The sequence below is a fragment of the Typha latifolia genome, chromosome 3 (assembly GCF_019914945.1).
Source record: "Typha latifolia isolate L0001 chromosome 3, TyphaL0001v2, whole genome shotgun sequence".
Taxonomy (NCBI): Eukaryota; Viridiplantae; Streptophyta; class Magnoliopsida; order Poales; family Typhaceae; genus Typha; species Typha latifolia.
Genome location: NC_133088.1, coordinates 13685290 through 13712379, shown reverse-complemented (window position 1 = coordinate 13712379; position 27090 = coordinate 13685290). Strand labels below are relative to the sequence as shown.

At 38.4% G+C, this 27090-nt stretch overlaps 2 protein-coding genes across 7 annotated transcripts; one reads left to right on the top strand and one right to left on the bottom strand.

Moving 5' to 3' along the window:
• Positions 1 to 404: 404 nt before the first annotated feature.
• On the top strand, positions 405 to 11435 carry LOC140785200 (phosphatidylinositol N-acetylglucosaminyltransferase subunit C). 4 transcript variants are annotated; one of them, XM_073132974.1, is made up of 2 exons: positions 405 to 637; positions 9335 to 11435. In XM_073132974.1, exon 2 carries the CDS (start codon positions 9399 to 9401, stop codon positions 10302 to 10304), a length of 906 nt encoding a protein of 301 aa, XP_072989075.1. In that variant the 5' UTR covers positions 405 to 637; positions 9335 to 9398; the 3' UTR covers positions 10305 to 11435. The 4 variants fall into 4 exon arrangements, with proteins under 4 accessions (XP_072989075.1, XP_072989076.1, XP_072989077.1 ...); XM_073132975.1 differs by lacking the exon at positions 405 to 637 and adding an exon at positions 7906 to 8057; XM_073132976.1 differs by lacking the exon at positions 405 to 637 and adding an exon at positions 8173 to 8196.
• An 861-nt stretch (positions 11436 to 12296) lies between these two features.
• On the bottom strand, positions 12297 to 23049 carry LOC140783395 (COP1-interacting protein 7-like). 3 transcript variants are annotated; one of them, XM_073130273.1, is made up of 13 exons: positions 22558 to 23049; positions 21828 to 22007; positions 21600 to 21711; positions 21470 to 21509; positions 20126 to 20178; positions 19979 to 20040; positions 19483 to 19635; positions 17724 to 17938; positions 15844 to 17456; positions 14408 to 15322; positions 13429 to 13810; positions 13143 to 13205; positions 12297 to 12627 (listed from the first exon to the last, which is right to left on the bottom strand). In XM_073130273.1, the coding sequence occupies exons 1-13, from the start codon at positions 22614 to 22616 to the stop codon at positions 12560 to 12562; spliced, it is 3915 nt and encodes a 1304-aa protein (XP_072986374.1). In that variant the 5' UTR covers positions 22617 to 23049; the 3' UTR covers positions 12297 to 12559. The 3 variants fall into 3 exon arrangements, with proteins under 3 accessions (XP_072986374.1, XP_072986373.1, XP_072986375.1); XM_073130272.1 differs by having other exon boundaries at positions 20126 to 20199; positions 22558 to 23028; XM_073130274.1 differs by having other exon boundaries at positions 21600 to 21728; positions 22558 to 23016.
• Between the last annotated feature and the right edge of the window lie 4041 nt (positions 23050 to 27090).

The window sequence follows — 27090 nt, the reverse complement described above, 5'->3', positions numbered from 1 at the left end:
ATGCACATAAATAGCTATTAAACATTAATGAGATTCAACACTTACATCACTTCAAGCTTAAGGAAACTAGTACAAGACACTCACAAATGCAATCAGTATGAACGCACATCGAGGTGAAAATGGGTCGGTTTAAGTCCCACTTGCTACCAGATCGGATACAGATAATTTTTTTTTTATCTAATCCGGATATGGGTACTGATAATTATTCAGAAAAAAGTTTGAATACGGACACGGGTATAAGTAATTTTGTTGGATTCGAATTCAGATATCGGATATCCGTTTAACCACAAATATAAAATAATTACTAACCCGAATACCCAACCCAGCAACCCGACCCGTGACTACCCGATCCGCTAACAGCCTAACACAGACATCGCTAACCTTACCATCCCTTTTGATCTTTTAGACTTCTACTCTTTCCCCATCTCAATCTGCCACCTCCTCCCTCCTCGAGCTTGCCGTGACCAAGCTCCACCGCCATCACCACTCCGTCGCCGTCACCACTCCGTCGCCGTCACCAAGCTCCGTCGCTCCACCAAGATCCACCTCCTCCCTCCTCGAGCTTGCCGTGACCAAGCTCAGCGGCCATCAACACTCCGTCGCCGTCACCAAGCTCCATCACTTCACCAATTTATAGGTAATTTGAGTTAAATTATCTATTTCTAGGTACTTTGATTTATAGCTCAGAGCTAAATTATCTATTTATGCTGGTTAATTAGCAACTGGTTTATTTTAGTTTTCTCTCTTACTTCCTTAATTAGCAATTGGTTTATTTCATTGTTTTGGAATCAATGCAATTATCTGATTTCTGATTCTTATTTTGAAAGTAAAATTATAAGTTTACATCTGATTCTTGTTTTGCAATTATCTGAGTGTAAGTTAATTATCTGATTCTGATTCATTTTCATGAACATCTAATTCTTGGTTTGAAAGTAAAATTGTAAATTTACATTCTTCTTTATTAATATATCGTCTGTTAAATCGTGTTTGCAACTGTTTTAATTTAATTTTCTTGAAGTTAACGTGAACTTTCTTCTGGACTTTGTATTTGAATTTGTGTTAATTTAATTTTCTTGAAGTTAATGTGAATAGATTGATTGTATGTTGAAGTCAATTGAAGTGTGTGACGTTAGAAGTAGAATCTATTTGTATTAATGGTAAATTGAAATGATTTATTATTTTTGTGTTAATTGTGTCTAAGAAAAATGCTATAATTCGTTCAAGATCTGATATGTATTTGTTTAAGATCTGATCCGTATCCGAAAACTATTTGGATCGTATCCAAAACTAATTTGAACCAAGGTTCGAAAAATCGGTATCGAGGTCATGCTCGGCCATCCGAAAAAACGATATGTATCGGTCGAATCGGTCATATCGCTCGCCTCAGATTGGGCTTTTTAATTACATAAAATTCTAAATATTATTTAAAAATGTAGGAAAATTTTTAAAAATTTAGAAAAAAAGTTTACCAAAAAATAAGAAAATAAAGAAAGAAAAACTATGGTGCAATAAAAAGTGAAAAGAAGAAATTAGTGAGTGGAAGAAAATCAAGCCAAAGAAAGAAAACCATGGTGTGAAGAGGAAGAAAAAGAAGAAGAAGAGAAGAAAAAAGAAGAAAAGGGAGAGTGGAAGAAATGAAAAAAACTGAGAGAAAAATAAAGAAATTAATTAAAAAATTATATACGGGAGTTCGTCGGAGTTTGCCAGAGTTTGCTGGAGTTCGCCGGAGCTAGATCTCTCCGTAAAAGAAACAATGGTTATATGGTAAGGAGAAAAAAAAGAAAAAAGAGTGAAAGAAGAGAGTAAAAGAGAGTGAGAAAGAGTGAAAGAGAGAAAGAGAGAGAGTTCGGATCGACCAATCAGGCGAACCATGATCTGAATTGTATCCGAAAATTATCTAATACGAATCGGGTCAGATCAGATCGTATTATGAGGATATTGAGCTCGATATATTGAGCCTATTTATTTTTTAATTTGTTCATGCTTATATAAGCCCTTAAGATAAGTCTAATTAAGTCATATAAGTCACTAAGACAAGTTCAATTAAGTAATATAAGTCACTAAGATAAGTTTAATTAAGTTATATAAGCTTCTAAGGCAAGTCTTAGTTTGAGTTGTATAAGTCTTTAGCATTAAGTCCGAGTAGGATTCATTGTACCCGACCTCTATATATAGAGGGGATGAGTTTCTTTGTTTAATCATCAAGCATTGAAAATTAATTGAGTTTAGTTATTTTCTTATTATCATATTTACCGTTTTTATCGTAGGCGTTAGATCGTCTTTATTTTTATCAGAGTAGATTGTAACCATAGTGCCCTTCCAAACACCCAAATCCTAGCCACCACCTTCTTTCAGCAGCCACCCTACTATTCGGTTGTCCACCACCACCCTTGGCCATCCGCCACCCTCCGATGACCGTTGAAACATCGGATATTTACTATTATGTCCTATTTCAACCTCTCTTCACTATTTTATTTATATCTTTTCATCTAGACCTCCGATTTAGATGAAACTAAAGCTATTAGAATTCTATATAATTTTCTTATATCTGGATCTGTCTTGATCTAGTTCGTAACATTGTCTATATCCGTTTAGTTAGGATATAGTTTTAATTATTACTATTCGTCAAATATTTGTATCCGTATCTGAATCCGCATCCGAATCCGTCAAATATTTGTATCCGTATCTGAATCCGCATCCGAATCCGTATCCGAACAAAAAATATGGATCCGTATTCAATATGTTTTTACCCTATGCCCAATTCTTTCTTCCCTCACTGTTTTCACTAATATTATTAGCTTAACAGGTTAAAAGAATTAAATTTTAACGAGTTTAACCATTTAACCGATTTAATATATAACTAATAAATTTACAAACTTATGCAAAGCGTATTGTGTGTATTCGATCTATATCCATATCCAATGTATATTGGATACTGATATAGAATTGTTTTTGGCAGTGCTTCTGAGCATGTCCATTGTTTTCTACCCAAATAATACTTCAAACATAATCTATGAACATACATTCATACTGTTATACTTCCAAATTCCAATGAATTATTTGCTAATGGAAGTAACACTTATAGATGATACTCACTTCCTAATAATCATACATAAGGTGGGACACCCCTAGTGAAACACCCAAACCTCCAAATACACGTGTAAACCGCATGGGTAAATCCCCCCCACGCGGTGTATCACATGACCTGTCAGTACAAGAATTTCACAAGGCACACAACAGCACAATTTCACCATAAATAAACTCAATTATAAGAGTCCGGATACAAGTCCACAGGCCACAACAAGCCTTCCAAATATACATCCAAAATACAATGCTAAAGTCCAAAAAAATACAACGTCATCATCACACCCTCGCAGGGGGCTTAATACACTAATATACGTCTTTGGAAAGAAAAGCGTCTACTCCTCGCTACCCGCACTGCGTCCCCTAGCTCGAAATAATACCGCCACGAGGGGTGAGCTTACGGCCCCAAATGAGTAGGATTCATACAATCTAAATTAATGACATCGCATGTATATATCCAATGTATGCCCATATTTGCTAACGATAACGATATGCTTATTGAAATGACTTACCACAATTTACTAAGTCAATGCAATTGATAAAGATTACCAATCACTATCCTGGAACATGCTAGATCCTAAACGTATTATGATAAGTTCACACAGATATAAAGCTTGAGACAATCTATTTTTATACACATCTCAATCATATGTTTTACATATTATGCATAGCAATAAAATAGCAGTTTAGTCATCTCATGTCTACCAAGGCAATAATCATACTTATCATCGCTCACCGAGCTATTCGCCACACAGGGTAAATACTCTTAAAAAATAATCATCCATCATCTCATACATCGAGGGGGGATATATACACATCTAGCGGTAATGTCACCTACACGTGTATGGCGACACTACATGTGACCGGTTGTCTGTGGCCATCAGACTCAAGACCCCGGTCGTAAGCCCATATCTCACTCTCTCTAAATCATCACCGCCCTCGGCGGGAGAATCGGGAGCCCTCGGCTCATCAACAGACGCCCTAACCCTGCGTCGTCGGGTACCGCTAGAGATATATCCCCGCCTTACAATCATGTTCTTCTATCATCATAATCTAGTCCTAACTATGCAGTATACTACCTGAATGCCACACATGCTTCCCGACCTCAGGTGTAGGCCGCTAATAGTATAGTCATATAAGATACACTGTACCCTTAACCTTGGGCTGAGTGAGTAGGGGTACTGCCTAGTCAGAATTCGACTACTAATGATAGGTGGAAGTGGTGCAGTGTTTATGAGTGCATAAAGCATGTTATAGTCATCATGATCATTACATTCTACGTTCACAAAGAATCATACATCTATGCAATGGTATACCATACCGACACATGTAAAGCATTATCATACTAATGTTGATGTCACATTAACATTCTCATAATACTATGATGAACAGGTTATAAATAACTACGTATGCAAAAGATATAATAGGGAGTACCAACTGCATGCATTAATACCGACATTTCCTACACAGGTATAATGACTGTAATTATGTTATGCTAGATTTGTATAACTCTACTCGCTTGGGGGGGTCTCCACGGTATGGTAAAACTCGTCAGCTAGTCCGGAATCCCAAAATCTTCCTCACGCGGTGTCAATCCTATTAATTCACGCAAGTAAAGTCATATGTAACATTAGCCAACTAATAGAATCAATTATCTTATTAGCGTAATTATGGTTGGCAATTAAATGAGTCAAGGGTCTCCTAGGGCGGGTCTTATGTCATCCTACAATTCACGATACTAGATCGGGCTAATTAAATCAGGTGCAAAAAAAGTAAACGGGGTTATAGGGTCCAAATGGTCCCAAAGGGCTGGGCTAGGGGTATTGGGTTAGGCTCAAACCTAACCTAATAGGCAAGGGGCCAAGGTGGGCCGCAATTGGGCCGCAGCCCCACAAGGTTGGCCGAAGTGGGCTGGGTCCAACCACACCCACCCGCCGAGGCTTGGTTGGTGGGGCGCGGTCTGCAGCCCACCCAACCCAAGCCTAGTGGGTCAGGGGTTTGGACCTCGGCCCACCAAGGGGCTCGGTGGGCTGCGTCGGACCGCGGCCCACCCAGCTCGATGGGTCGCGCGTCGACCGCAGCCCACCCGGGGTTCGGTGGTGGCTGCGGTATGACCGCAGCCCACAAAAGAAAAGGGGGGGGATCACGGGGTTAAACAACCCCCCACCCCACCCACCCCCTCATTATTCCCATCCGAGGAGGAGACGAAGGGGAAGGCGGAGAGGCGAGATGGGGCTGCGGCGCGCGCGGCACGGGCGGCCGGCGGCGCAGCGCGGGGATGGCGACGGCATGGGTCCGGCACAGCACGAGGCTGAGGAGGGGAAGGAAGAAGGGAAGAAAGGAAGAAAGGAAGGAGGGGAAGGAAAGCTTACCGGAGGGGGGGGGGGTCGGCGAGCTCGGCGGCTTGCGGCAACCACGAGGGAGAGAGAGGAGAACGGAGAGGCTGCGGTGAGGGAAAGAAGAGATGAGGGAGACGGGTGACGGCAAAGGAAGGGAAGAAGAAGAAGAAAGGGAAGGGCAGGGTGGCAGGCTGACAGGCTGAGTCAAGTTTTTTTTTTTTTTTTTTTTTTTTTTTTTTTTTTTTTTTTAATTGGGGTGTTACACCTAGTAAAAGAGAAAAAAATGGAGTATTGAATGCATGTAATAATTTTTTTGTTAAATAAGCCCTGCTAGTGATACATCTAAGTTTGGATGTGAACCACCCTCACATAAGACTTATATAATGGTTAAAGATAAGGGGTTTTGAACATGCTCACCAACAACATATAATATCAAGCTGGACATTTGCATATTGTTTTTTTTCATAAAAAAACCTTTTAGATACGTACAAGTATCTATGAGAACTATAGCAATTTATTCTCAATATGCAATGATACATGTTATTACCTATGAACACAAATGCCATAACTTCACATATTATAACATAACCTGAGAATATATTAATAGGTTCATATCATTCGACATTTCAAACATATCGGATATGGATACAGAATCACTGCCAAAAACAATTCTATATCAGCATTCCATACATATCAGATATTGATACAGACCGAATACACACAAATACGTATTCAAAATATTAAAAAATAATAATTAAATATCTCCTCTCTTGATGCCGGTCCTCCCTCGACGCTGGTGAGCCTTTCTTTCTCTCTCGACGATGCCTACTTCCTCCATAGACGCCGATGGCCTTCTTACAATGTGTCAATCCCTCCTCCACGTCTCTCTCCTCCTTTCCTCCCATGGCTTCCACCCCCTCGACATACCTTCTTTATCCCTTCCACCACTAGACCACCATCAGTATCAATCCGCTGACGGTTTCTTAGAAAAATGTTTCTTTTACTGAGTTCAGCGGTTCGTTTGTTTTGGATTTTTTTTCTCTGTTTTGTTTCTTAGAGGTTAGTATGTCAACTCAATGGCATAAATAAATGGTCTTCTTTAGTTAAAGGAAAAGGTGGGTCCTCTTAAAGGATATTTTTCTTTTAACCACTAGATAGATGATGGTTGTGCCATTGTTGTTATTTGTGATGACAAATTCGCACGGCGTTTGAGTTAGAGTTAGGTATTCTTTTGCGCTGGGTAGTTCCCAATCACACAAGTAGGCACATTATAGTCGAGTTTAATGGATCATAGCATAGTACTGTCAAATCATTCTCAAGAAAAATTGTTGGTAGTGCAGCTAATATATTGAATTTAGCATCTCTTTCCCAAATCTCTGAATCGGCATTGTTGTCTTTACTGTCCATGGAGTGCCTTTTCCCCATCCTTTCGGGGGTGTTAAATCTAGGATGGTCCATTGGAGGATATGGGGGGGTGGGGTGGTGGTGAAAATATGGACCTCCCTGGGTAATTCTGATAATAAGGCATTCCTTGCATGGGATAAGTTTGAAAAACGGGTCCACCTGGTGGAGGATGCATCGCCCATGGCGGATATGCAGGCTGGTTATATTGACCTTGGAAATACTCATGGGCCCCAAAGGGGGTTGAGAATCTGAAGGGATTTTTTGACCTGTACAGAAACAATAGCTCATGTTACAGTAGTTTTCAATGGAAAAAATGGTATCCGAAAATGAAAAAGGAAAGGATTCATAAGGAGCAGAGATAAGAGGGTATGCATTAATAATGAGGTTTAGAACCTCTTCCATATTTCAAAATGAAGATGCTGAACAAAATTAGGTCTTTTAACTTGGATGCAAACATTCAATGTAGGACTGCAGAAAATTAGAGTTACATATATCAGTAGGGAATCCAAAGGTTAGAACATATACCAGCTTTTCCAGTGCTTTCTGTAGTGGCATCACCAGTAGAAACAGGCCATGCTTCCATGTTCTGTTTCATGGTATCTCCGGATAGAACAATGCCTGAGGCATTGAAAGAAGCAAATTCAGATCGTGAGGACATTGCTTCTACAGCCTCCACTTCGTGCCATTGTCCAGTTTCATGCTTTTTCTTCCATAACTCCATGAATTGCAAGCATGCCTCCCTATTTACATGAAAAGGGATAAAACAAAGAAGATGCATTATTACCTATTAAGTATCATAATTTGTGGCAATGAATTTTCCAAAGTAGTTATTGGGAAAAAAACTACCTAATACTTTAAAACTAGTGTTTTGAAAGATGTTTGATGCGGCTGCCTAGGAGAACACATAGGCACAAGCCAATAGGGAATGCAGCCCCCCATATGCGGGTGGGCCACCTTTTTGGATTTGGTTTGCCTGGTTGCCCACATTGGCAAATAGCGCTCGGCTCGCCTTAGCAGGATAGCTGGTCGAGTTGGCCTATATTGGATCAAGTAATGGGTTTGGTCAAAAACTAACCTAGTTTTAAAAAAAAAATAGAAATCATCCTTTGAGCCTTAAATGGCTAATCCCTAAAATCCCTCTCTCAGCTTTGCCTCTCTTGAGATCTTCTCTCCGACAGCGCCCGACGACGAGTGGCATAAGTCGGCAGCCACGAGTGACGGACGACGCAGGTACGCCGTCCTCTCTCTTGAGCTTCTAACTCTCACTCCCAATCTCTCTCCATCCTAGCAATGGCCATCACCTCCGACAATTCTCATCTCTACCTCTCTCTCACTCGAATGTAGCGGTGGTGAATGGCGGACGGTGAAGGTAAATGACTAAATTCCCTCTTTTAATCACACACATACACACTCTCTCTCTCTCCATCAAGTCTTGTCATTCCCACTGATGGCAACTACCTCCTACAAGCACACCTACTCTCCCATCTCCCTCTCTCTCACCCCACCAGCTCCTATCGTCTCATGACTCCTACCTCACTGACAACCACCCATGCTCTGGAATTTGCAACAATACACCGGGAAATTTCTCATGTTCATGCCCACCAGGGGAATACGGTGATCCTTCTCTCAATGGGAAATGTTATCCCAAGCGAATTAACCTGAATACCCAACCCAACAACCTGACCCGCGACTACCCGATCCGCTAACAGCCTAACACAGACCTCGCTAACCTTACCATCCCTTTCGATCTTTTACTCTTTCCCTATCTCAATCCGCCGCCTCCTCCCTCCTCAAGCTCGCCGTGACCAAGCTCCACCGCCATCACCACTCCGTCACCGTCACCAAACTCCGTCGCTTCACCAAGATCCGCCTTCTCCCTCCTCAATCTCGCCGTCACCAAGCTCCGCCTCCACCAAAATCCACCACAACTCCGTTGCCATCACCAAGCTTAACGGCCATCAACACTCCGTCGCCGTCACCAAGCTCCATCACTTCATGTTTTCATGTTTGCTTTGGTAGATAATGTACGGATTCTCTGATTCTTCTAGATGTGCCTTAACATTACAAATTGCACAAAGTAATATATGATACATAGCAAATCCATCTTATAGTGGATACTTGTTGTTAGCTGATTAAAAGAAAAATGCATGAGTGAACAGAGAAATATTGGATGAAGTAAGCTGGCATAAGATAAAGAAAGACTAGTAGGCCTTGTCTGGTATCAGTGGATATGTTGCAGTTGCAAGGTAAAGAAGACCTGACAATTATCTTTAGTCACAGTCTAATGGCTGATCGGCTTTTGGGTGGAACAAGTAGTAGAGCACATGTTGAAGATAAGTGAAAGTAAATGGGGAAGCTAACTTGCTATTATGTTTAGGCTTGAACAGTTATGCAGTCATTGATATTTAAATTTTTAGGAAAATGTGTTCGCTTTTTTAGGTTTTGGATTTCATATAGAATGCCAGACATATATTTTTTTCTTTACTCAAGTGACTATCTTTTTGCAGGTGCAAGTATTTAGCTGCTTATAAAGTTGCCATTCTGTTTACTAGCAAATCAGATTGGCATATAATGGAGACCGACTCAAATGGGTTCACACATCGGCAAAAATGGAGGAAAGTTGCCTATGGAGGGATGCAGCCAGGGTATGATGATAACTACACTGGCGAGTCCTTCCTTGAAGACATGGTTATGAATGCTAATGTGGTGAAGAGGGACCTGCTGAAAATTATGCTGGATTCTGTTTCCATATCTCAGTATCTCTGCATTGTAGCTCTTGTTGTTACCATATGGACCAACACACTGAGTATGGCCATCAATGAGACTTCTCTCCTCAAGCTGGATGTTGTCCTTCTAGCACTTGGTTTCTCTGTGCTCTTGCTCACCACCAACCAGCTCTCCTTAGATCTTATCTATAAGTACATACTAAATATTTCCTTCTTTATTAGTGGCCTTTACATTTTAGCACCTGTTTATCATACTCTCACCAGGTCCATCAGCTCAGATTCTATATGGGTGCTGACTGTGTCCCTTCTTCTTGTCCATCTCTTCTTGCACGACTACTCAGGTTGCACTATCAGACCCCCTGGTGCTTTGAACAACCCGAAATTATCTAGTAACATCTCTCTGAATGCATCAATAGTAGCATCAGTCCTTGTGGCTTCTCGTCTCCCTTCTAGGCTTCATGTCTTTGCAATTATGTTCTTTTCCTTGCAGATATTTCTTTTTGCACCGCTCATCACATTCTGCATCAAAAAGTACTCCTTCAGACTTCATCTTTGTTTTTCGTTTGCTCTGATGGGCATGACCTTGAGTCTCACATACCAGTTGCATCATATGTTCTTCATTTTACTGCTAGCTCTGCTTGTTTTTGTATCAATTGTTTGTCCCTATTGGCTCTTAAGGGTTCAGGAATACAAGTTTGAGATCAATGGTCCATGGGATGAAGCTAAGCTTTGCTTTGACATAACCGATTAATCTTTATCATTTTCATTCTTCCTTAAACGTAAATTGGAATCATTTTTGTCTTGTAGCTGGAGGGCCTTTTTTCAAGCATGGATTTTTCCTTTTCCTTTTCCCTCTCATGCTGCCTCTAGCTACTCTTCCTAGATAACTGCCTGTGCCATTCTCTTTGTAACAACATTGGAATGTCATAATGGTTTCTGCGCCAATATACTTACTGCATGAAATCTTTATGATTGTAAATTTCTGTTCCTTTTCCTTTCTGAGAACAATCCTCTTAATTGCTTGATGCAGCCATTTTGGAGTGGTAGTTTCTGGGTCTCAATAAAAAGAGCACAACCATCTTTCAGTCCTGTTAGAACTCTATCTTTGTGATGACAAAAGGTGTAGATGGGTCCAAGGATACAACTTTTGAATTGCTGAAGCAAGTTATATGAGGCGATTGAGGAAGAAATCTCTGAAGAAGCTGCCTTCTTACTGCTGGGTTATGGCAACTGTAGGCCATTACTAACAGCTTCTGGTACATCAAGTTTCCACTAGGACAAGTTCTGGTGGGTAGAATGATTTGCCATTGGGTCTATGGCTTCCGTTGGTCCTTGTCTCATCTCAAAGATAGTTATCACTTGCGTGATGAGTTATGACAATATTATGGGAGCACAGAGTTCATAGTTTTCAGGTCGGAGAATTCAATGAAGATGGACATGTCTCCAAACCAAGCCGTTTTACGCCAAACAGAGGTAAGTGATGACAATCGTGGGAACGACAGTCTTTAGGGGATACAATCTCACTCTGCTAAACACACTGAGGAATACTGGCGCTGGAGGTAGTGTAAACGAAATTGTGAAAGTGGGCTAATAATTTGTCATCCTTCAAATTAAAGGATACACTACATTACAGGCTTCGCTAATATATATATAACTGCTGGGCTGCTGTATCATCCTTCAATATTATTTTACGTACAGGGTGAAAATTGTGCTGCTGCACCCGCCTTCAATCAATCAGCTTTTGGAGCATAATTTGGATGTGGGGTTTATCTTTTCTCTTCGCAAATTTTGACCCACATCTGCTAATAATTATTCCTAGTGGAACTATTTGTCATTGACTTCTTCGAGATAATGGTGCAAAGCCATTTTTCCTCAGTTCCCATTTGATTTTGCCAATCTACATGATATATTAATGGTGCAAAGCCATTTTTCTCTTTGGTTACCTTAGGTTGAGTTAATCATGGTTGGTTAGGGACGTGCTTTCTTTTACAATCATATTTAAAAGGAGTCATGATGCATTCGAATGGATCCCAGTGGTTCCATATCTCTAGTTTGCTCGAAAAGGTTATTGTGTTCTCATTTGTGTTTCTTCTTGCGATCCTTATATCATGTCTATCTCTTTCTGTTCTTCGTTGAGCGGTGAGCGAGGGTTGTGATCTTGTATTTCTTGACAACTATCTTTTTTTCTTGGAATTTCTTATGTGTCTAATTAGGTCCGTTTGGTGCAATGTGTTTAAATTTGCTGCATTACTATTCACTTTAGAATAATCATTTGATCTATAGGTCCTATAAAATTGTCTCAAAGAGACAACCAGAGTCCATATGCTATATTTTGATATCTGCTTAAATTAAGTAAATGCTTTCTTTTAAAACACGGTTTTCTAAACTTCTATGATAAGTGAAGGGTATATGATACGTTCTTTCCATAGTTCAGGAAGAAAATTGATGAGCATTCACTGTTGTTAGTAATTTCACATTATATATTGATTTTATAAATACAATATCTTGATCAGCCTGAAGAGTGTTTTCATCTCAGTAGTTGTAATATGAAAATGTGAGAATGTGTACGAATAACTTTCAAATGTCAAAAAGAAATAAATATTGCTAAACTAGTTTGAAAGTTTTAATACAAAACGCCAAAGAAACGAAATTAGTCATTTTAATGTTTGTTTAATATGCTTGCAAGTAGGTGTGGAAGTTTTTTTTTTTGGATCCACTTGTTTATGTTTCGTCAAGCACTCAGTTGACAAATCTAAATTCTATTGCCATCCAATTCAGAGGAAATTTGTGATACAAACAGAGTAAAATCATTACAGACAAATTCATGATGAACAAATATAAAAGTGTTGGGCAAATACAAGCCTTATACTACTGTTTACAGGATAGTGTAAAAAAACCAAAAAAACAAAATATAAAAAAAACCAACCAAACAGCTGATATAACTCATCTGCATTCCTGAAGCAGATAGTTTTTTCTCACAGTTTTCGTTCTTGTGGTAACAGAGTATCAGGACGCTACCTTCTTCTCGCTGTTCTTGCTGCGGAAAGGTGATAGAAGGGAGAAGGGTCGAGAAACTGTGACAACAATGGATCAAATGAGCGAGCCTAACCTCATGAATAATTCAAATAGATGCATGCAAATATATCCATCAAAAGACGCATAGATATTATATATATATAGGAGAGGGAGAGGCAGTTAACCAAGAATAGGTCTTATTAATAGTTCAGCAAAAACTGAGAACATCAAAATAATAAGAGAACACACAATTTGAAATCGTAAAGTATGATAAGTTAATATGACAATATATAAACAGTAATAAAAAATAATGTCAAGATATTTACATAATCGAGCATTAGTAAGGAAATGAAATTTCCAGGAGTAGTCCTAAAATGAAAGGAAAGTTCCAAATGGAAAAAAAAGAGCGATAAGATATTATCCCTTCATAGGAGTCGGTCAAAAGAATTCGAGGGATTCAAAAATTATCAGACATCTTTTATTAACAAAAGGACAAAAAAAACTAACACATCCATGGACATTATTGCAACATGATAACTTCCCTAAAAGGTCAAAGAGATTAAACATGCCTAACCTTTCGTTGGAGTACCTCCAGTATGAGTATCATCTTGAGAAATGAGATTCTTCAGCATGCCAACTGAAATGTTAAATAAGCACTATCAGATGAGATCAATGGAGATTTACAAGACTACTAGAGGTTTAAGTCATGGAAACGAAGAATGAGATGTGTTATATCAGGTTCTCAATTATTGTGGGATAGGTTTTTTTTTCTTGTAAAACTTTCTGCTTAAGCTAGTATAATCAAAATTTTGCACTCGTGTTCAATAAGCACTATACTAATAATGGAAGAGATGTAATACCATCATTGGATGAAATAACTGCTGCTGGGGAATCATCAACAGATGATGCATCAGAATCCAAGTTGCCCTCTCCTGAAGCTGAAGTATGGCTCTTTCTACCAAATTTCAAAAGCTTTCTAAAACCTTTTGATTCTTTGCTGTGAGGCTTCTCGTATGTTTCTTGGGTTACTGAATGCAAGTCGGGGGTGGATACTTGTGCCCTAACACTCTCAGTTTGCATTGCAGTTCTAGAGTCAAATACAGGTAGTGGTTCCAGTAATGCAGAATTCCTTGTTGTGGAATCCTCCAAGGATGTTGCTCTGGCATAAGGAGCCTGATAAGCTTCCTCCATTGGAGTTGGGATTAACTTCCGGGGCTCATCCTTTGCATAATCAATGACCACCTGATACAAGAATCATATATTACTTGCAGTTCAACAGAAATTTCACATGTAATACATAATAGAAGCAGGAGAGTAACACCAAATACACAGCATGTACACTTCTTTCTGCCATTATCATATAATCTTGAATTCATCACCACAAATACCAGTTAATACATGACACAAGAGACCACTAGTCATTCTATGCCAGCTTGTGAATATTACCTTCAATCTTCTAACAGAGGGTATTATAATGCCTAAGATGAAGGTCTTATTTCACTATTGAATAGGACACTTGGACCTTTTATCTAGTTAGCCAATAAAAATACAAAGTCATTTGTGGTACAAGTCAAGAATAAGATGACTTGGAAGCACATTATTTATTTGTCCTATAACCTTCACTCTCAATAAAGCGAATTTGACTCCATCTCATAAGAAGGAAAGGAACAGTTGCCATCCTTTTCTTCAATAGTTCATAGGTTTTCTTGCTTATCACATGTTTATAAAATATTTACAAATTTACTTACAATAAAGATTGGTTGATTGGTTCTATGAAAAAAAAAATATGAACCTCAAATCAAAGGATTAATGCATTATGGCAATAGCTTTGAATCATACCTCATAAGAATTTAGCTGAGCCTCAGGGTTATAATTGGTGGAATTCTCAACCTCACCAACAAATAGAGGGGAAGGTGGAGCTCTGATGGCTGTATATTCTGAATCAAGCCCAGTCTTCTCTTGTCTATCATCTCTATACGATCTACTTTCTACATCTGTCGTCTCAGATGAAGTAGGAACCACCTCATTTTCAAGCATCACAACAGTCTTTTCAATGACAATGTTGTCGTCACTGTTGCTTATCCTAGGGGCCTTGTCATTAGCTTTTTTTACTTGTTTGCTTTCTGAAGCCGTAGATGCTTTGCTTCCAAGCCCTTTTTGCACAGTAGCTGACTTATTTTGAACCACATCAGGAGCTTTTGGTGATTTAATCTTCAGCTCTGGCAGAGCTGCTGATTTGCTTTTATCCAGTTGCATTATTGCAGATATTTTCTTTGTCTGAGACTCATCGGGCATGCTTCTCCTGCGTAATTGATCAGCAGTAACCGGCTTTCGAGATGAACGGTCACTGTTGTTGACTTTGGGATCAGAAAGTCTTTTGGTTTGAACAGAATCAGTCTTCGGTTCTGGAGTCACACCAGTGCTGTCTTTCTTCATTTCAACCAAAGATGAGACAGATTGACTTAATCTATGTGCATTGCCATTCAATCTACTCGTACCTGCAGCTCTCTGAGAATCAGAAGACCCCATTGAAGTTGTTCTAGCAGATAACCTTCTTAGAGGTGAAGAAGATCCAGGTTCCGAGTCACTGAACTTTGATCCTTTGTAAGGGCTTGGAGAAGACTTTGGTGCCAACTTGGTTTTAGTTTGCTGTAGGATAGATGGTGAACTGGTAGAATTTGAACTACTTCTTGCAGCAATTCTCTTTTGCCTCTCTCGTTTTAAAGCTTCCAATCGTCTTATCTGTTCCTCTTCCTAAAATTGGAGGAAAGCCTCAATATTTGACAATGTAAAGGTATGGAGAACTCGAGAAATATTTGCAGAGATAATGTTAATTAAACAAAAGGAAAATTGATCCTTTGGAAAGGAAAAACAAACTGCTTATAATGGAAAGGATTTCAAATAAGATAAAGGTAAAAGAAGGGTTGTATATTTTAATATTTTCATAACTTTATCATAAAAGTTCCAAAACAGTTGTCACTATATATTAAACTAGAGTTCCTTCAGTCTTATCTATTCAAGTTGTAAGTGACTTTTTTAAAGGAATAGATGCAAATTCAGGTAATGGGAACAGTGAATTCATGAAACCAAACTTTTGAGACTTGCTTGACTGAACATAACCATCTATAAAGTGGTTCTGACTTCCTGACCACTTGCAACAAAACTACATGGTCAATGGTTGAGAAAAGCGATCTACCGCATGTGAACAAAAATAAAGATAGAGGACTAATAGGCATGAATTGCTCGGGAAGGCAATAAACGAGTTACAGAAGTACCTGTTCTTTCTTCACTTTCTGAAGATCAGCTTTGTATGCCCGCAGCTTCTCCGCACGTTTTTGGGCTTCAGTATGTGGATTCATTCTTGAGGATGTTATTTTCCTTGCCAGAGCATCCTTCTTCCTTTTCTCCAGCCCATCCTGTGAAGCTCTTAATTTCTTGTCATTGTCTGATTTTTTCACTTCTTCCTGGATGCTCGTTGTAACATCTTCTAGACTAGTAGCTTCCAGCTTGGAAGAAATTTCAGCAGTAATCTGAAAGTCATAGTCTATTGCTGGATCATAATCAATAATGTCACTTTCTAGTACTCTTTCAGGCATCATGGTCAACTCATCTGGTTCGTAACTGAGTTGATTTCTAGCCTTAAGAGAAGAATCCTCGGTTCTCTGAATAACTGCAGGAAACTCAGATTCTATGTCAATCGCAGTTCTGCTTTCTGGTTCAAGCTGACTTTGTGAGCTTGACCTAAGAGGAATCATGAAAGACTCATCCCTTATATCATATGAGTTCTTGTCCAAATTGGTGGATTGTTGATACTCATTGTCAGCAATAGGGTCCAAAGAACTCCTAATGTTTATTTGCTTCTCGTGTGCATAAATCATGAAGTCATCGCTACCAGCCCTTTGGTACCTTCCCCCTCCACCTCCACCTTCTATTTCCTTTAACTGACTATCTATTAACCCCCTTCCTTCACCTGACATTAACAATTCATCATTAGAAGAGATGTGCTTCACACGACTAGACCCGTTGAATGAATCAAATCCTTCTATCCTCCGTTCCTGAGCATTTCCAGAATCTCGCTCTGGTGGCAGGATAGGATCAGCTTCACTTCTATTCTCTTTTCTCCTTGGTGGAGGCTCTTTTTCACCAGAAAAGATGTCTCCATCATTATCTTTTGTCTTTTCTTCAGCTCTCATCAAGAAACTCTGGAAGGCCTGCCAGTTTCCCGAATCTTCCTCTTTTCCATAAACCATTCCATCCTTGATATATTCATCTGAAGATTCTACTGTTCTTTTGTGACCCTCTTTTTTCTTTGAAGAGCTTGAAGACTTCATGTGCTTTTTCTCTCGGGAATTAGAATGCAGTTCCACATTATCCTCCTCAGAGTCAATCTCAGAAGCTGATGATTCGCTTCCTGATGACCCATGCTTCTTCGATGTTATATAATTTATGTTCCGAATGACAACGACACCAGATTTTTTCTTCCCTGACCGGCTAACCCTTTTATGTGATTCACGACCGTGAGAACTTTCTATCTCAAACTCTGACATACTATGGTCTGTTCCATCCTGTGATCTTGTACTGGGAATACCTGTTTCCCAAATCTCTGAATCGGCATTGTTGTCTTTACTGTCCATGGAGTGCCTTTTCCCCATCCTTTCAGGGGTGTTAAATCTAGGATGGTCCATTGGAGGATATGGGGGGTGAAAATATGGACCTCCCCCTGGGTAATTCTGATAATAAGGCATTCCTTGCATGGGATAAGGTTGAAAAACGGGTCCACCTGGTGGATGATGCATTGCCCATGGTGGATATGCAGGCTGGTTATATTGACCTTGAAAATACTCATGGGGCCCCAAAGGGGGCTGAGAATCTGAAGGGATTTTTTGATCTGGACAGAAACAATAGCTCATGTTAAGTACTTTTGCTAATTTTCAATGGAAAAAATGGTATCCGAAAATGAAAAAGGAAAGGATTCATAAGGTGCAGAGATAAGAGGATATGCATTAATAATGAGGTTTAGAGCCTCTTCCATCTTTCAAAATGAAGATGCTGAACATAATTAGGTCTTTTAACTTGGATGCAAACATTCAATGTAGGACTGCAGAAAATTTGAGTTACATATATCAGTAGGGAATCCAAAGGTTAGAACATATACCTGCTTTTCCAGTGCTTTCTGTAGTGGCATCACCAGTAGAAACAGGCCATGCTTCCATGTTCTGTTTCATGGTATCTCCAGATAGAACAATGCCTGAGGCATTGAAAGAAGCAAATTCAGATCGTGAGGACATTGCTTCTACAGCCTCCACTTCGAGCCATTGTCCAGTTTCATGCTTTTTCTTCCATAACTCCATGAATTGCAAGCATGCCTCCCTGTTTACATGAAAAGGGATAAAACAAAGAAGATGCATTATTACCTATTAAGTATCATAATTTGTGGCAATGAACTTTCCAAAGTAGTTATTGGGGAAAAAAAAACTACCTAATTCTTTTAACTTGTTATGTGCTCCTAGGAGAACACATAGGCACAACCCAATAGGGAATGCAGCCCGCCATATGCGGGTGGGCCACCTTTTTGGATTTGGTTTGCCTAGTAGCCCACATTGGCGAATAGCGCTTGGCTTGCCTTGACAGGATAGCTGGTCAAGTTGGCCTATATTGGATCAAGTAATGGGTTTGGTCAAAAACTAACCAAGTTCTAAAAAAAAATAGAAATCATCCTTTGAGCCTTAAATGGCTAATCCCTAAAATCCCCCATCTCTCAGCTTTGCCTCTCTTGAGATCTTCTCTCCGACAGTGCTCGACGACGAGTGGCATAAAGTGGCAACCACGAGTGACGGACGACGCAGGTATGCCGTCCTCTCTCTTAAGCTTCGAACTCTCACTCCCAATCTCTCTCCACCCCTAGCAATGGCCATCACCTCCGACAACTCTCATCTCTACCTTTCTCTCACTCGAATGCAGCGGTGGTGAATGGCGGACGGTGAAGGTAAATTCCCTCTTTTCACACACATACACTCTCTCCATCGAGTCTTGTCATTCCCACCGATGGGAACTGCCTCCTATAAGCACACCTACTCTCCCATCTCCCACTCTCTCACCCCACCAGCTCCTATCGTCTCATGACTCCTACCTCACTAGCAACCACCTACAACCCTTAATGTTTTGAAAAGTAGTCATAGTTTGTCAGCAGTCACCCCACCACATAACACCTAGGTAGTATGCGAATGCTAAAGCGGTTTAACATTTTCTATATTTAACAAATTAAAAATAATTATATATGATATACAATATATACTAATATAATATATATATAATTTTTAATAGTGCGCTACACCAAAACATAGTATCTATAGCAGTAATCTATGATCCAACGCACTGACTACAGTAATTAATACTCTCATAGCACAACTGCAAGTAACTGCGGGTGGTGGTATGCATAGAGACAATTCTTGCACTTTAACAATATAAAACTTGTGTGTAATTCTTATCCCAATGTAACAAAAATAGTTTAACAAAATATTTTCCAAATTATTTGGAAAGTCTCCTAAGTTGCATCGAGCAATGCTTTTGCCTCTTGTGTACATGACTTTTATATGTTCAATTGTATTCAAAATTATCCCACTCCTTGTCATCTTTCAAAGTTATTTCCACCATCTAATACTAGATTCAATACTCAGTCCTGACTCTCATACATGCCCCATCCCCCTTAATGCACAACCAAAACCTAATAATCCACCAAGAATTGAGCAGATTTTCAGGAATTGTTATGTGCTCCAAACTTTGTTATATTGAAGCCCACATGTGTGTGTGTGTAAAGTTGCAACTTAGCCTCAGGCTAAAGAGAAGCTAACCAGCAGAAATACCCTATGCAGGAAAAAGTTCTGGCAAACAAGCAATAAGAAAACCAAACTCACATTAAACGTGTGGCACCAAAGCACTCGGCAAATGAGATCAAATATGCCATGTTATCCATGTCGAAGCCAGCTGCTACAGCACGAGCGAAGGCCATAGCCTGTTCTTTCCGCAACACAATTTTACGGGTCTCAAGCACTCTCAGTAGCTGAACTCTGTAGAAAATAATATCTGTGAGAGCTATGAAACTTCTAATCGTACTTCAGGAAATATTCTGTGAACGGCAAGCAAGTGCTTACTAGTTACTACAATAAGCAAGTAGAGCATAAAATGGATATATGGAGGAAATAGGATTTTCCATGTGAAACATATATATCCAGTCGAGTCTATCTAATGGCATACAACCAAAGTATAAGCATTGTACCAGTTTTATAAGTTCCTAATTGTATCATATTCAAGTTATTAATTGGCCAGCTATATCAGCCAGAGACTATTTTTAATATACTCCATGTAAGCAAGATAAGAATAGTGAAAAAAAAAAGGTTCAGATGTCAGTACTTTGAATTCTCTTCCTGTGTTGTGGATCCATTTGACTCTGGTGGATGCGGCTGTGTTCCAGGCTGCCAACAATCAAGAGATTTCACAATTAGATTGATCTTTAAATCACAATTATCGTAGCCAGAGATTTTGTCCAGTTGTCAGTACCTTATAAAGAACTATTGCCTTTTCATCATCAGCATCAGAGCATGACTTGCTACCTGACCATTTTCGAGCAATAACTAATTGAAATATAGTAACAAATGAAAGGTTGAAGAAGTTCCACTTTTAAAATTATGTGAAGGTCAAATGGAAATCGAGGAAATAAGGAATGCTAGTTAAAAGCCATTTTATAGTCCTTCATTTCCTTTTTTTGGAGTCCTGCAAAGGGATTCACAAACTTTCTCGTGGATAACAAACTATTTCTATTTGTGTCTCGCTACCACTGATGAGAATCGGGATAGATCGGATCGCATTATGAGGATATTGGGCTCAATAGATCGAGTCTAGGCATTTATGTAAGCCCTTAAGATAAATCTAATTATATTATATAAGCCCTTAACGCAAGTCTAATTAAGTTATGTAAACGACTAATGCAAGTTCAATTAAGTTATGTAAGCCACTAAGACAAGTTCTAATTCGAGTCATATAAATCTTTAGGGCTAAATCTGAGTTAAGACTCATTATACCCGACTTCTGTATATAGAGGAGTTGAGCTTCTTTGTTTAATCATCTAAGCATCTAATGAAGAATTAAAAATTATATTTTAGTCTTAAATTATCTTAAAAGTAAGAGTAAGATAATCTAAGAGTAAAAGTAAATTAATCATAATTGTTTATTTTCCCTAGGAATATATTTAAGTTCGAAATCCTATCTCCACCTTCAAACCCACTCATATGGCCGACCACCATCACCCTTGGCCATCCGCCACCTTCTACCCTCCGACGACAGCCACAACGTTGGATATTTATCGTTCTGCCCCGTTCTGACCTTGCTCTACTCTTTTATTTATATATTTTCATCTTGATTCCCGACCTCCGATTTAGGTAAAATCAAAGCCATTAGAACCCTAACTCACGAGGCTATCACTATATAAATTTTCATAATTTTCTTATGTCTGAATCAGTTCAGATTTAGTTCATAACAGCCACTTTGCTAGAATTAGCAGTATGCGTAAGTCACCTTAATTTGACAATCATCTGACAATGATCCATAGCAAACTACTTGGCAAATCACTACTCCATTAACCGGTTCTATTAAGAGTTCAAAAGATATCAAGTTTAATAAATTAAATTGTTTGTTACACACTCACTAACTTGTCCTGAGGTGAAAATCAGCACTTAATGACTTACAGGATGGCAGATTTTGACCACCCAATCCATGATGACAAGAGTCTGTTATTATAAGAGAATTAGACATGCAGAAACAAACTAGAATCACCTTCCATTCAATTCTTAAGGTCAAATTCATATCAACTAACAATTTAAAACAGACAGGCCAATGCTGTTGTACCTTCAATGTGTTCATTCGACTTTGTTTGGTGGTCTTCCACCTACCAAATGGCATACATAGAAGGATGTCATATAATGGTCAGAAACCAATCATCAAGACTCTTAAAATATTTACGGTGCTTAGTGCTTACACTGAAGTTATCATTGCCTTGAATGGCAATTGCCTCTTCAATCTGCAAGATCTCAGACTCTATTGTGGTCACCCGCTCCAAAACCTCAGGCGTGCTCACAAAACGAACAAACCTACCAGGAATAACACACTTACTTTCCAAGTATTAAGATATATCTTCAGTGTGAATGTGTCACGACTCCTAGAAGTATAGCAAATGCAACAATATAAAAAACATATCTTCACTGACCTTTCTACAGTGCCCTTGGTAAACCACACTGCATCTAGTTGAGGATCTGGTTCAAGTGAGATAGAATACCCTCCCTTAGCAATCTGATCCTGGGCAGTCTTCAAATGGGCAAGAAACGGGTTCACCAATCCAGAGGCAATCTTCTCCGTTCGACCATTTGCTATTATGACCAAATCACACCTGATAAACAAGAGAATACAAGACCAATCAGAAACCATCTGCAATCTATCACAAAGTTAATATTCCTAAATTACAAAGAAAATGAATAACAAGAGTAACCTACAACCTACAATAGTTCAATGCACCAGTATGCGAGTGTGAAGTGAGAAAAGAATTGATTATTCATAGATCCGCATGCTCAAATACTAATCAAGGTGCCAGAATCTCTAAAATAGGCGTGATGGTGATCACAACTAGTGCACAAACATCAAATCATTTACAAAAAAAAAAATCTGCTTAATAATTGGATCAAAATGAAGCCTCTGAATAGACAATTAATAGGCTCTAAAAATTATCAGATTCTCAAAAGCACTCCTTCTAAAGGCAAGACCGAATAAGACACCATTGATCCACTTCTTCGTCTATTGATTCATATCGCAAAATTACATTTAAAGGACATTACAACATCTACCAAGATTGCAACTTTCAGATCTCGACTCCAATTAAATTACCTCAATCAAAAACCTAAAATTTCAATAAAGTAGCACTCTTTAAGGGATCTGGGATTCACCTGGTTCGAGTGGGCGTGAGCTGGAAAATTGCCGAATCGAGGCGAGCCTCCGACTTCATCGCAGCACAAGAATACTTTCTCTCTATCACACTCTCTCCCCCCTCCCTTCCTCTTGTCTCTCTCTCTCTCTCTCTTCGTATCAGATCTGGCACGAGTCCTCACTACCCAAGCACCGGTTTGGTTCCATTTATATATTATCACTAATTCCCAAAGAGAAAAACACGAAGAACGGAACTAAAAGGGGAAAAGATTTAATGGTGGAAGAAATGTACAGCATTAATGGACAAAGATCTCAACTTTATAACAAGATAAGAGAGAGATGGCAGAGAGGACAAAGAGGCTGTGAGGAGAAGATCTAAATGGGGATTGACAAATATGTTTCTTTCTAAAAGAACAGTGGAGAGAGGAGAGAAGAAGAGGAAGAGAGGAGAGAGGAACGAAGCAAGCTTGAGAAAAAACACTTTAATGGAGAAGGAAATAACAAAAGACGACGAATTAAAAATAGAGAGAGAGAGAGAGAGAGAGAGAGAGAGAGAGAGAGAGAGAGAGAGAGAGAGAGAGAGAGAGGGAGAGAGAGAGAGAGGAGAGAGAGAGTAGTAGTGAAGTGGGGCTTTGGATTCCGACAAGACAAGCCTGGAAATAGGTGATAGAGAATATAAAAAATAATTATTAAATAGTATTAAAGGAAATATAACAGAGGAGGATATTATTGCTCTACATCATAAAAATGTGTATAAATTATTTCTAATATATATATATATATTGACTGAATTATGCATGGTTTCAAAGATAGAGTGATGTTTGACTCTTAATTCGTAATTAAAAGAGGATTAATTCACAACCGTCATTGTGCACCCAAATGCAATAAAAGAATGTTGATAAAATAGTGTGATTTGCTCTTAATTCACACCTGACTCCTCTCTCAATTGCGTACGAGGGAGAGAGAATGAGTAGCAACCTCCTCCTCCTCCTCCTCCTCCTCCTCCTCCTTCTATCAACGACTTTTATCTAACTCTAATAATTTCTACCTCGTCTACAAAACATAAAATAGAAAGGCAATAACAATTCACGATTCAAGAATAAAGCATGGAGTAGTTGTGGATTGTGGTTAGAGTTGACGTTCACGCAATAGTTGGGTAAGCGGCTCCCATCTCCACGACGAAGCCAAATAAACTCTCAATATTATGCCTTTCGACTCCTAATTATTGGCACAAATGCCACTCACCAGCTTGTCGGCCACTATTATTTTTTTGGATTAATTTCTTTATAATCCCCTCAACTCTCATCCTCAATCACTTTCATTTATTCATGCAAATAAATAAATAAATAAATAAATACACTCCTGAATTAAGTAATTATATCACTAAGATTCCTCAGTTAATATTTTGTCATAAGTTTTACTAGAAATAATATTAAAAAAATTGACTAGCTAAATATATGGACAAGAATGCTCTTGCTCTCTTCCAAATAAAGCCTATATTTTCATTAGTTTCTGATTAACATTAACCATGTTTCCAAATCTAATCACTATTCCACTAAAGCGTCATTAAGGTATTCTAATATAATATCTCTTGGTTGATACACTTCCACTTAAAAATGGTTAGATTTAGTTAATTCAAAGTGGCATACAAAAATTATACGGAGAAAATATGAGATGTTAATTAAAAAATAATAAAAATATATGATGTTATCTTCTTCTCTTTCTTCCTTACATTATCTTGAGATGGTGGGGGAAAGATTAAAAGTTAATATTGAAGGAATTAAAAAAGAATTAGAGTTGGGTAGTTTTTTTGAGTCTTTTAAGACTTGAAGCCAAGGGAGATGAGAATAACCTTTGAGTGTACTGGAATTTTCCCACATTCTTAGCTGTAGTAGTAGAATCGAAGCTCCTCTTTTATTAGATGATCCGAGTTCATTTATTATTATTTATTTCCCCTTTTGACTTCGAGATAGTTGTATATTGTATATATCTCCACACACATTAATTGTAGATGCACAGTTCGCAGTCGTCTCTTATAAATATTTTATATAGAATTACACTAGAATATAAATAGCTGTAACATGCAAGTGCTGTCCAAATTTCATCTGTAAGTGTTTTATTTTTAGCATTAATTACATTATCATCCCTACACCATAATTATTTATGGTGCTAGCTAAGTTTAGATAAATGAGTGCGGGACTTGTATTAAAGAGCGTCACTCTACCCCTTCATATTTTTGTGTGTATTAAGTTGTCTTATTATAATCATTGTTACAATTCGGGGAGTTAATGTTTCTTGCCAATGGACTTTCATCCTAAATAGAATTTCCTACACAATGACCTAATATGTATTACATTATAATTATACAAAAAAAGCTTATAATTTATCTTTATAAGAATATGAATAGTAATATTTTAGGCTACCAACCCCATGACAAAAATCAAGGGTTAGATTTCCCTCGTGACAAAATATCATGGTTAATATTTGGTAAATTTTTTATTGAGTTACCATATGCATATTAGTTGAGCCTATATGTTTTTATGTTTTATGAATACAGTGCTACCTAGTATTTAACTTTTGTCAATTTATATATGTTTAAAACTATGTATCGTATCTAATATCATACTAGGAGGCAAATTATAAGCTTTTATTTTTAGGGTATAATATAATGTTGAATCATAGTTTAGGAAGTAAATATATAGTTAAATCTTTTCTTCCATGATAAATTCATAAGATAAACAAGGGGATACATAATCCACGCGTCTTATTCAAACTCATAACCTGCGTCATGAAGTAGTGGGATCTAACCATCATGCTACAATGGTTGAGCTATTATTTATACTCATGAGCTGTGCTATGGACCGATGGAATCTAACCATTATGCTACAATGATCGGACTATTATTAGACAAATCTATGAACATAAAATTTTATCACAAAACCCAAGGATCTAGTAAGAAATGAGATTTTTTTTTATTTGTTGAGAGGAGTTAAAATTTAATGGCGTCCTAATAAAATCGATATTGTTAGGATCCAAACTAAGGAACGCTCACACATCATAAGCCCATTTAACTATTTGAGCATAAACTTACCAAGCCTTTCTCTTCGGCCTATTATATTAAGATTTTGGTCACATCTTTTTCTCTCTCTTCTAAAGAGTTTTTTCTTGTCGTCGCTAGTGTTTTTCTCTCCTACCCTATCCCGCATGGCTAGAGGAGGGGAGAGGTGCTTCTTCTTCTTGTATTCTCTCTTCCCTCACCTTCTAACTATTTTTTTCTTTCCTATCCTGTCAATCCAATTTTTTATCCTTCTCTGAGTCATCGAACTCCTCCTTCACTTTCCTCCCCTTTTTATTTGCCAATGCCTTCATAGCTGCCCTCATCGCCAGTAATCTTGGCTTTGATTGCTGTTGCAACCTTCACTACCGCTGCCACCAAAGGGTACACTAATTTTAGCCATTTTTTCTGCCAAGTCTTCATGTCGGATCTCCTCTAAGCGGTTACAATTGAGCCCCTCCAAGCCATTGCCTGCCTTACTGACCGGCTGTGGCTTTGACTTTGGTCATGGTCGAGACTAATGGAGAAGACTTGGGGTTTGAGTTCGATTAAGTTTGCCTTAGGAAGGGTTCAATTTGACTTTAGTTTGAAGTCGGTTTGGTCTGCCTAAGCTTCCCCATACTCTCATATTTCTCCCTATTGTGCACACTTGCAGCATGTGCTCGCTAATCTTGATGCCTCCCCTAACTTGTTTCTATCGTTCCTTACTCCATCATTATTTATTGCCTTCCCCATTGCTTGGATCTGTGCCTTTTGTGGGAGTTTTATTTTAGTTTGTTTTTATTCTGTTTTCTTTGTTTAACATTGTTGTAGGATTTATTTGTTATTCTTTCTTTATTATCTTTTGTTAGATTGACGATTCTGGATTTTCCAACTTTGGTAATTCATAAGGCTAAGCCTTAGACGGTAAGAATATGACGGAACCTCAGGCTAACTCAAGGCTCCCTGCATCATGAATTAACCAAGGATGTTATTCATCTGTATTTATGTGTATGCCCTCTAGTTTGATACTATGCTCTCTCTTTAGTGCTATCTAAATTTCTATGCATAGGCCAAGTGTGAACAAAGAGTCATCATTCCCCTCCCATTTTTCAGGCTATTATGTTATAATCCTTGTAATTTGAGGAAGTTAATAAAATATTCTTACCCACAGGAATTAACTTAAAAAAGAACTATTTGAGCCTCATTCCATTGGTTAAGAAATAATAATTAAGAGTATGTATATATATATATATATATATATATATATCCAATTCCAAACAAGTGAGGCTAATTCTACACAAAAACAAAAAAAAAAAAAAAATTTGAGGCTAATACCTTGTTAAATCATGGGCCAATCCTTCTCAACCAACCATTCCAACCAACCAACCTGGACACATGAAGCCATCTCACCATACTTAGACAACCGGACCCATTGGCCTAAGAGACTACTATGCACAAGATAACTACTTGCCTAAATCTTTCGGGATATCCAATTTATTCCCGAACAAAATTGCCC

What these genes read in the sequence shown, in the direction of transcription:
- LOC140783395 (XM_073130272.1), bottom strand. Translation starts at nt 22,616, where the DNA reads ATGAAGTCGGAGGCTCGCCTCGATTCGGCAATTTTCCAGCTCACGCCC. An exon ending in CTCACGCCCACTCGAACCAG is followed by an intron (nt 22,008 to 22,557) that starts GTGAATCCCAGA and finishes CTTGTTTATCAG; the next exon opens with GTGTGATTTGGTCATAATAG. An exon ending in GTCGAATGAACACATTGAAG is followed by an intron (nt 20,200 to 21,469) that starts GTACAACAGCAT and finishes TATTTCAATTAG; the next exon opens with TTATTGCTCGAAAATGGTCA.